The following is a 10,000-nucleotide window of genomic DNA, read 5'->3' on the forward strand; positions in this document are numbered from 1 at the left end:
TATTATTATTATTATTACTTTTATTATTATCATTATTATTATTATTATTATTATTATTAATATTATTATTATTATTATTATTATTATTAATATTATTATTATTATTATTATTATTATTATTATTGTAACGCCATAACAAATTCTATGTTGATTATAGAATTAAGAAAAGCAACAAATTCAGTTATCACCTCGTTTACCCAAACATTATGAAACATAATTTTCCAAAAAATCAAAAGGCTTTCTACTAACACTTATTATAGGAATCTAACTTTATTAGTACAGATTAAGAAGTTTGAATTTTTGTTTAACTGGCAAAGGTACTTTTTTATTGAATCATCCTAAGAATTTTTTGATTAAAGCAGCACTATAATACCTAATTAGGTTGTAAACAATAACTCAATACAATTTTTCTGAGCGATATAGCTGCCTATTCAGATTTATTATGTATCAGTATCAGTTCCTTGACCAACTTTGCGTGAACGACCATCAAAACGCTATTGAAGTGCATCATTATGGGGGATGAGATATTAGGTGAAAACTTGATTAGACTAAAAAAAACTTTGAAGCAATTGGGCGAACATCCTGAACTAAAGTTTTGTGGAAATTAGGCGAATAGCAATTAAAGCATCAAAAAGACGTGCTTCATAATCCACTAGATGCCATAAAGTTTTCAAGTGTCCCTCACAGTCATTAAACGCAATTGAGTTGTTGAACGTAAATGCAAAATTTATCATCGTTTTCCATGTTTTGCATACCTTTTACTGTACGTAGTGTCATCACGGCCGATGATAATGATTTTAAAAAAATGGCAGAAAAAGAAGGGCGAAAGTTTAAAACACTTATCAATAGCTTTAAAGTGAGTAATTTCAAGCTACCGGTTGAAAAAACGCACAAAAAGGGGAGTTCAGGTTGAACTACGTCGTGAAAATGCTCAAAATCCCCATATAACTCTTCAAAACTCTTCTCGTAGTGAGGAATTTCTTAATTCGCAAAAAAATTCTTTAACAAAAACCAATAAAAAGCAATCTTTTGTTCAAATAGATTTGTATTTCAGCTCAAAATAAACCAGTTCATTTCATTTCAATTCCGTCTGACGTCAAAATAAGGCATGTGTTACCGACATGAAAAATTGCTCCAGAAAATTAACGAAACAACGAAAACTATTTTCAGATTTACTTTCTTCTTTTGATCTAATGTAATGAAGGAAGGTACTCCAGTCTCATTTTTTTCCTGTAGCTTTCTACCGTCCAAAACTTTAATCGAGGGAATACAAATATTCGCCCTGAAGATTTGACTAATTATGAAATTATTTTTTTTAAACTTCGCCTCTGCTCAGATGATAAAAGAAGAAAAATCAAGGCTTTCACCTAAAAAATAATAAAAAAGTGGGCAAAATTTCCGAGTTCCATCAAAACGTAAATTTGGATTTTCTATAATCAAGTTTGCATCATGAGAAAAAAATCTTGTTTTATGGCCCTTCAAGAATTGGATATTTTTTGCGCTCTTGATAATTGTATGATGTTTTCCTAAAACTTGACAAAATAAATTATAATTTGGAACAGTTTAGACTGATAAAACACAAGAAAACCGAGTGTAGATGCAGTTTCTTGATGTATACTGGTCTAAACAATGACAAGCAGTTTCAGTTTAAAAGATCATAGCACTGACCATGGTTCATTTTTTAAATAAACATAGCTGAAAATTAACAATATCAGTAAACGACATAAAGATCAAGATACTGTTTGCAATTCTGCACTGAAAATCTTTGCCCAATTCTAATTTTATCTAGTAAATGATAACTTTAACAGCAAAAAAGCAGGATGCTTTTAAGGGTATTTTGTGGAGAATAGGTGCTTCAGATTGCATTAATTGAACATAACCGAATTGATTGTATTTCTTCCTATTTTTAAAAAAAATTCTCGGTGCTATTAAATCAAAGTTGATAAAAGCTATCTAACAAATCCTAATGTTCGTTATTTGGAAGCTGTAGAATCAGCTTAGACTTGAAAAATTAGATTTTTATCTTTCTTCAAATAGCCGCTTGTAGGAAACAGATATCTGTATTTAAGGTGGAAAGTGTTTCCAACTTTTATGCAAAGAAGTAAGCAACTAACAATTTGTTGAAATGACACTTTAAAAAATCTTAAATAAACTTTCGCATTTTGTCCCAATATCTTGCCATTTTCAATAATCTCTGATTACTTGCGGTTGTCATAAAGTTCCATGTGTTAAAACTCTTAAGATTTTTCCGGCTTCCGATCTGCAGCTGCTCAATAAAATGACTGGTTTTTATCTTTAAGTTAAATTGAGCTCATGACTTTTCTTTATAAAGCTTGTCGTTTTCGTTACCTTTTCAATTTGTGCATTTATAAAAATTTATAAGCGTTAAGTAAGGAAGTCCTGTTTAAGTGCATAAAAGATACGTACAATTATTTAAAAAGGTGGTATGAACTCGATGATGAAACACGGGTTTAGTTTGTCAACAATGTGAAAACATAGCTTTGATTTGAGTGGCTTTAACAGTTAATGGCTATTTTACTTAGTAGTTAATGATGACGATATCTGCACTGAGATTATTAGTTTGAGTGGAAGACTAAGTGTAATCGAGCCTTTTTCTTCTCATCAAAATTTTGAATCAAACAAGATGGTACAAGACAAAAATTTAACATTATGATCTCTGAAATGGAGAAATTTGTCATGAATAAGCAACCTTATGCGAAAAAGCTTGTGTTAAAATAGTTTATTTATCTAAAGTGAGTCATTGAAGCGAGCTTTAAGAAAACCTTTGCAAAAACTTTGAACAAAGTTACTCAAAAAGTTAGCTTTATACTTTCATCGCTTTTGTTCGAATTATTTGCCCTGATGGGCGATGGTGACCCTTGGCAAAACCAAACAATTTTTTAAATTGAAAGTCTTGATCATGTTTTTGATGAGAAAATGCCAAATATGCACAAACTGGTAAGTACTTGGGAGAATCTTCCAAAATTAATTTACTTCGCATGATTTCACCAATATCTGCCAATCGAAGGAAAAAAATGAAAGTAAACAAGAGCTTCAGATCTGATACTGATTTCTTAAAGTTGCTATACATGTAATAATTAGCAGGCTTCTTTTGTTTTGTGACAGAAACAGCTAAAATACCTCCGCTTCATGTTTGATAGAAAAAAAAATACCCTAGCAAATAAACACCAAGGTATCGCAAAACAAATCTGAAAGGCCGAATTATTTTGCAAAATTGTAGTAGAACAGATAGGATTTTTCATACGAAGCGGGTATTTTTTCACTGAGTAAAGTTTGATTTTTATTGTTGATGATTGGAACAGCATACCTTCAAGTGTGGCACAAGTGCTGTGGGGTATGACAAGCCCTGCAACCCGGACATGCGTCGGAACATTCTCTCGACAAACATGCCGGCCCTGAGTGCGTTGACGATGCTCTTGAACTTGGGTTTCTCCCCATCCCGCCTGCCAGAGCCCATCTTGCGGGTGAAGGTGGACGCGAGCCAGTCTCGAACCTCATCGGGAACTGCCGAGGCGTCAACTTCGGAGAGGTCGTCATCTTCGCGACCTTTCCGTCTGAAACAAACAAGGCGGCTCGGTAATGTGCAATGGCACATAAGGTTCCGACCCCGCCCATCCACAATTTTGTGGATGGGCGACCAAATGAGGAACAGATAGAAAAACCCAAAAATTATTTTTTGCGAATCCCAAAAAAGCCCAAGTCTTTTTCAAAAAATTCCGTATGAACGATAAGATAACCTCCAAAACAAATAACTCAGTGGAGTAAAAATTGATGCATTAGATTGCTGTAATATGTCAATATTAAGAGAGCGAGTCAAAACGAACAGCAAAATCAAACAACAACAACAACAAACATTAATTATATCAAAAAATTTATGTCCCTCTTAAAAACTAAATTTAATAACAAAGTCAACATACCGTCAGATAAACCTGAAACTAAACAAAAATAACTTAAAAATCACCACAAAACATATGCGACCAGTCCATAGAAAGGTTGGGTAATAATTATACAAAAAAGAACAAAAACAGAAAAGTAAAAAAAATTAACTTTTTTTTTTGAAACAATTAACTTCAAAGTAATAAATACCATTAGGAATAAATTAATATTACCACAAATTTGCGATTACCACTGCTTCTATAGAAGGGCATTAGGACCTGACCTTATTCATTTTTTTAGAGCGGCTAAAAAGAACAACAAAGAACAAACAAAATTTAAATTGAAACTTGCCAGAAAACGCTGTCAAAACCGTCAAGCCAAATTTTGGCACTCAAAATATATTTGATTGCGCCTTCTTCAAACAGTTATAATGTAGTACGTGGCCATTCATTAGTAAGACTAGGTAACAAGTAGACAAAAAAGCGGAGTGCTAAAGTATGTAATACTTTTAATTTTTTTTTCGAAACAAAATTACATTCAATGTCATGAAAGGCATTAATTACAAAAAAGAACTATTTAAATATCGTCGTTTTTTCATGAAAAAGAAACCCTCGAGACCTGTAATTATCCAGAATATTTCTTGCATCTACAAAAAGAACGTCAAATATGACAAAAATCAAATTAATTTAATTATTTTTTGTGAAAAAGCGGTGTCGAAGCCAGTAAGGTCATAACAAAATCTTTAAAAAAAAGATTTTTGGACACTAATCCCTTTTATTCCCTTGACACCCATAATGTCATATTTGACCTGTAATCAACTAACGAGATTAGGTAACAAAAAGAAACATAAAAAGAACAAAATTGCGAAGTTAAAAAATTATTTTTTAATTTTGGAAAACGATGGGTTTGAAAGTCATAAAAGCCATCAGCTATCTGCTAATATCAGAATATCGGTTTTTCTATTCTTCCATGAAAAGCCAATGAAAGCTATCACTAAACAGGAAATTTCATACGACCGAAACGACAAAGTATAAATGACAGTTAAGACAAAATTAAAAAATTCAATTGATTTCTTCAAGAAAGAGGCGTCGAGGCCATTAAAACGATGATTTATATCTTTCAAGATTTTAATATGTTCAATTGTGTTTTAATTTGAATGCTAATAAGGTGACATGAGAACTGTCAATAATGTGATAATGTGACAAAATTAGAAAACATGAAAAACTGGCAAATATCAAAACAAACAAAAATCTAAAATCTTGTAGTATCAAAGCCAGAAAACAATAATTTCAGGCTTAAAACTTTAACCGAGAATAAATGTTAACTCAGTAGAAAGAAGAAGCAGTCTTTTTTTGCCGACACTAAGCTGGAAGTTGAACAAATTAAGAAAAAAATAGAGGAAAAGTTAATTAAGCCATTATTTATTGAAAAGTCAATTATTTTTAAAAAAAACCACCATAAACTTTCAATTAAAAAACTAAATGAATTAGCCTGGAGCTGTTTCGCAAGCGAATTGGTTGGACCTATCACTCCTGAGCTTTGATTTGATATGTTCTGTTCTTTATTATTGAAAAAAAGTCTTTTTTTAAAAAAAAAAGACCGACTGATTACAACCCGATTTTTTTTTGGATTGTAACAGTCCAAGAATGGCCCAAAACTACCCCTGTTAATACTTATTGTCCGTTAAGAACAATTGATTTTTCAAATGTTGTAGATATAGATAATTTCTGAGTTGAAACTCAAAATAAATTTTGCATTTTTGATAATCAACGAGTAAAGTTAGCAAAAAACGGCAAAGTTTTAACTACAAGGCACTCTCTGCGGACTCTGAAGTAGAAATAGCCCCCCTCTGAGTCTACAAAGATTGTATGAGTGTTGTTTGGGGGGTGTACTGTCGGCAAATTTAATCAAACTGACTAAAGTAGCTTATTTCGTGCTGTTTTTGATGAAAAAGGCTAAATTTTGAAATGTTTATCCAGATTTTTTGACCAAAAAAATTAAATCAAAACAATCAAAAATGCTTGTTCGTCTTCAAAAATGAAATCAACGACACTATTCTTAAAAATTATAACAAATTTTAGCAAAATTGACGAAAATTTAGGCAAAAATTCCGGAAAATGTGAATAAAAACAACGTGAATTCACTCTTCTTTTCTCAGAAGTTTAAGCCTCGATAACTCCCTGTAGAAAACGAAAATTAAAAAAATCTTTTTAATTCCATATTCTACGCTGAACGAGCTTTCTAATGATACCAGTCTCAACTCTCTACGATGAATATATCGAGCGGCGAAAATTCACTGAACAAAAAAAAAAAAAAACCCAGTTGAGTATATAGTTCCTCCCCCCTCAAGAGGGTCGGAACAACAATTTGAGGATCGAAACATAACGTTAGCAAACGAGCCTCATGTTGCTTCGTTTTCACCCTTCTTTTTTGATGAATGAGAACTAAAATCAATTTCTGAATGGACTATGGAAGTTATGGTTTATACAAGAATTTGATTGGCTCTGAATAACTAAGAGACAGAACATAAGCTTCGTTCTGTATAAAATAAAGTAGAAAGAAATCATGTGAAGCTTCTTCTGATTATAGTCTTCTATATTCTGAACATCGGAGATAAATAAATTCGTCAAACTCCGACCGAAATTACATGGTCCTTCAAAGTTACAGCAGCACAAAAGTTGACAAGGGTTGCGTGATAATATGATGAGAGCTGGTCGCTTGGGATGGGACTGTCTGATCAGATGTCTAAGAAGCAGCAATCTTGTTTAGACTTTCTTGTCAGACAGTGAAACAATAATGAGTCTTATAGCTGCATGATAAATCAATTGATGTTTGTTAGATTTCAGAATGGTTCTATGTTTATGGATTGAGTTTTATATAAGTTGAAAGATAGTGTTGTTTATTAAATGTTATTCGATATGTTGTGTGGTACATTATTTAGTAGATAAGTTGCCAGTATCTCAAGTATTGAATTTCAAATGGTATCAATCACATTATGGCTTCTGTGAGTCAATAGGCTAGGTTGATAAAGGAGCTTTGGAAATCCGCGGCCGCGTGTCAAGTTTTGACCCAACCAAACCAAAATACACTGTAACTGTGAAGTGAACATCAATCAGGAACAAAACCCGGATTGCGTTCAACTGCGTTTACTCAAATAAAAACTGTTATATATTGCAAAATACAAGAAGCATTGTGCAAGAGTCATAGAGAAATAACAAGGAGGCTAGGTAATGTGCGTATACGCACATAATGTTCCAATCTCGCTCATCCACATTCTGGTTAATTGGCAACCAAATGATGAAGAGATAGAAAACCTTCAAAACATACATATCGTTCAATAAACAACCAATGGAATACAATAATGCCACGCTAGGGGGCCGATGAAAATTGTTGATAATAGGAATACTATAAAGGCAATAATAAAATTAAAAACAAACTTTATTTACGACCAAAGTTGAAAGTCTATAATAAAAATAATCATAACAAAATCAAACTCGCATCAGATAAAACCTAAAAAAATCAATTTAAGTTATAATTCATTAGGAAAAATTTGGGATCTGTCCTCAATGCGACTGGCTAACAGGTCGGCAAAAAGAGCAAAGAGGTGCGAAGTTCAAAAATACGTTTCTATTTTTGAAAACAAATAAATTCACAGTTTATCAATGTCATAAGATATTAACTGAAATAAAAAATGTTCATTTATATCTCCATAGAAAACAGTTGAGAAATTTCATTATCCAATGTTCAATTGCGCAAATTTTTAAAGCCAATGAGACCTACGATTTTTGATATAAATTAAAAAAAACAATAAAACCTTTAAAATGTACAAATATATAAAACTCTGAAATAGTTTTTGAAATCTCGTAGTAACAGTAGTAACAAAGCCGAGAAAACATTCTTTTGAATCTGAGACCGTTATAAAGAATAAATTATAGCTCATTAGAAACGGCTTGTGACCTGTGTTAACAGACACTACGCTTAAAATGGACCGAAAAATTATTTAAAACATAACAAAGCTCCAAAACCCAAAAATTTTGGAAAACATTTTTTTAAAGATCATAAAAGACTTATGATTCGAACAAAAAATTTTGGATTAATGGAGTAAGTTGCAACATGGATTAATGGAATAAGTTGCCTCGGAAAGCCCATTGCGCCTGTTATTTATGAGAGTAAGTCACGACCCCACAAAATAACAAATACATAAAGAAGTCAAAGCTTCAAATAGTTCTACAAAATCACACTGTTCAAAGCACTATAAAAATAAGTCTTGATCGATAAAAAATGTAAATCATCGCTTTTTGTTCATCTTAACCTCAACAAGTTTTCCTTATAAAAGGACTACGTTGACATGACAGCAATAAGAAACACAAAAATGTGGAAAAATTTTATGAAACTAAATGGTCGAAGCAATCAGTCACAACGGATAAACAAGCGCGAAAAACAATTTGAATCGACAAAAGAAATAGAGACTTCTATTAGGGGGATTGGGTTACATGGTGACAAAAATGAAAGGAAAAAGAAGAGAGTTGAGAAAAGTCTTCTTTAAAAGTTAAATTTGAAAATCTTTAAAACAAACAGCTATAAACTGAAATATTTATCTAGGTTGAGTTATTTTTCCCGGAACACAAGTGAAACCTATTGTCATCAGGTATCTACGTACAACAAAAAACGAAAAACAAACATAGGCAAAAACAGATAAAATCTACAAAATTTTGTTGAGATAACTGTTTTTCAGCCCAAAAAGCATTAACTATCCAACAAAAACAATTAACATATCAAGATACGCCTTTTTAACGTTTTGCATATTTCCGACGATGTGTTTCCTTCAATTGAACTTTTCAATGATGTGAGAGTTTGACGAGAAACAAAATTAACTAATAAAGTATGCAATTATGCTAAAAATGAAAAAAGAAAATCGAAAACGCGTAGTATCAAAACAAAGAGACCATTAGCTGAATATAAAACAGTTAACGACATTGTTTTTTAACTCACAGGAAATAATGTTTCCACCTGTTTTTACTGAGGCTTCGCCCGAATTTGAGACCTATAGGATAAATAGTGGCAAAGTTCAAAAATTCACCTATATTTTCTAAAAACAAATACATTCAAAGTCATAACAGACATTAGATATAAACTGAAAAAAATTTCTAGCGCCATTTATACCTCCTAAAAAAGTAACTGGATTTTTGATTTGGGACACTAAGTTATTGGGCTAAAAAAGTGTAAAAATGAAAGCAAAACACAAGAAGTTTTTACGAAAACAATTGGTCAGAGCCATAAAAACCATGAGCTTAAATCTAAAACCATAATTTAATCTCGTTGGGCCTCATTTTTTGTAAATGGTACCTGTCATTAATTGAGCCAGGATTAAAAAATTTCTGGCAGTAATTTACATAAAAAACATTTACGTAGCGGAATTGTTTTGAAAAAATTGTCCCGCCCCATCAAAATATAAAAAATTTTTATCGTAAGGATCTCCGGTGAGATCAATATCAGCCGATATATAGCTGTGCGTCTAGCATACACTTAATTGCTCAAATGATTGCAAAATAGATCAATTTTTAAACAAAATTTTTCAGTTTGTCATAAATAGATAATGCATTTTCTATAATTATCGAGTTTAAGTTTGCAAAAAACTGGCAAAATTATAGTTCCAGGAGACTCCTGAAGCCAACGGGAGTACAAATAGCTCATTTGCGAGCTGAAGAAAAATTTGGTTGCAATTTAAAGGTGTCTACTTCCAGCAAAAATGATACAAGTGGGCTAAAAAAGCAAATTTGGTCTCATTTTTGACGAAAAAAACTGATTTTTGAAAAATTTAGCATAATTTCTAGCCAAAAAACTCAGATCGAACAATTCAGCAAACCTCCTCTATCTTTAGAGATAAAATCAATAACTCTACAATAAAAAATTTTAACATATTTTAGCAAAATTGACGACAATTTGGTAAAAAAAAACCGGAAATGTGAACAAAAACAGTTGAATTACGTCTAATGTTCACAAAAATTTAAACCTCGATAACTCCCTATAAAAAACGAAAATTATAAAAGTCTTTTTAATTCTATATTTTACGCTGGACGGGCTTTTTAATGATAGCACTCAC

General features: G+C 31.8%; 1 protein-coding gene across 5 annotated transcripts in view; it reads right to left on the reverse strand.

Annotated features, from left to right (window-relative positions):
- LOC142342653 (dual specificity calcium/calmodulin-dependent 3',5'-cyclic nucleotide phosphodiesterase 1A-like) overlaps positions 1–10,000 on the reverse strand; it is a 339,291-nt gene that overhangs the window by 29,500 nt on the left and 299,791 nt on the right. For all 5 annotated transcript variants that reach the window (XM_075394099.1, XM_075394100.1, XM_075394102.1 and 2 more), the window contains one exon: positions 3,329–3,575. In XM_075394099.1, coding sequence (XP_075250214.1) covers positions 3,329–3,575 — 247 coding nt within the window. The remainder of the gene's footprint in view (positions 1–3,328; positions 3,576–10,000) is intronic.

This window comes from Convolutriloba macropyga, chromosome 7, assembly GCF_964194025.1.
Source record: "Convolutriloba macropyga chromosome 7, txConMacr16.3, whole genome shotgun sequence".
In the NCBI taxonomy this organism is placed as follows: Eukaryota; Metazoa; Xenacoelomorpha; order Acoela; family Convolutidae; genus Convolutriloba; species Convolutriloba macropyga.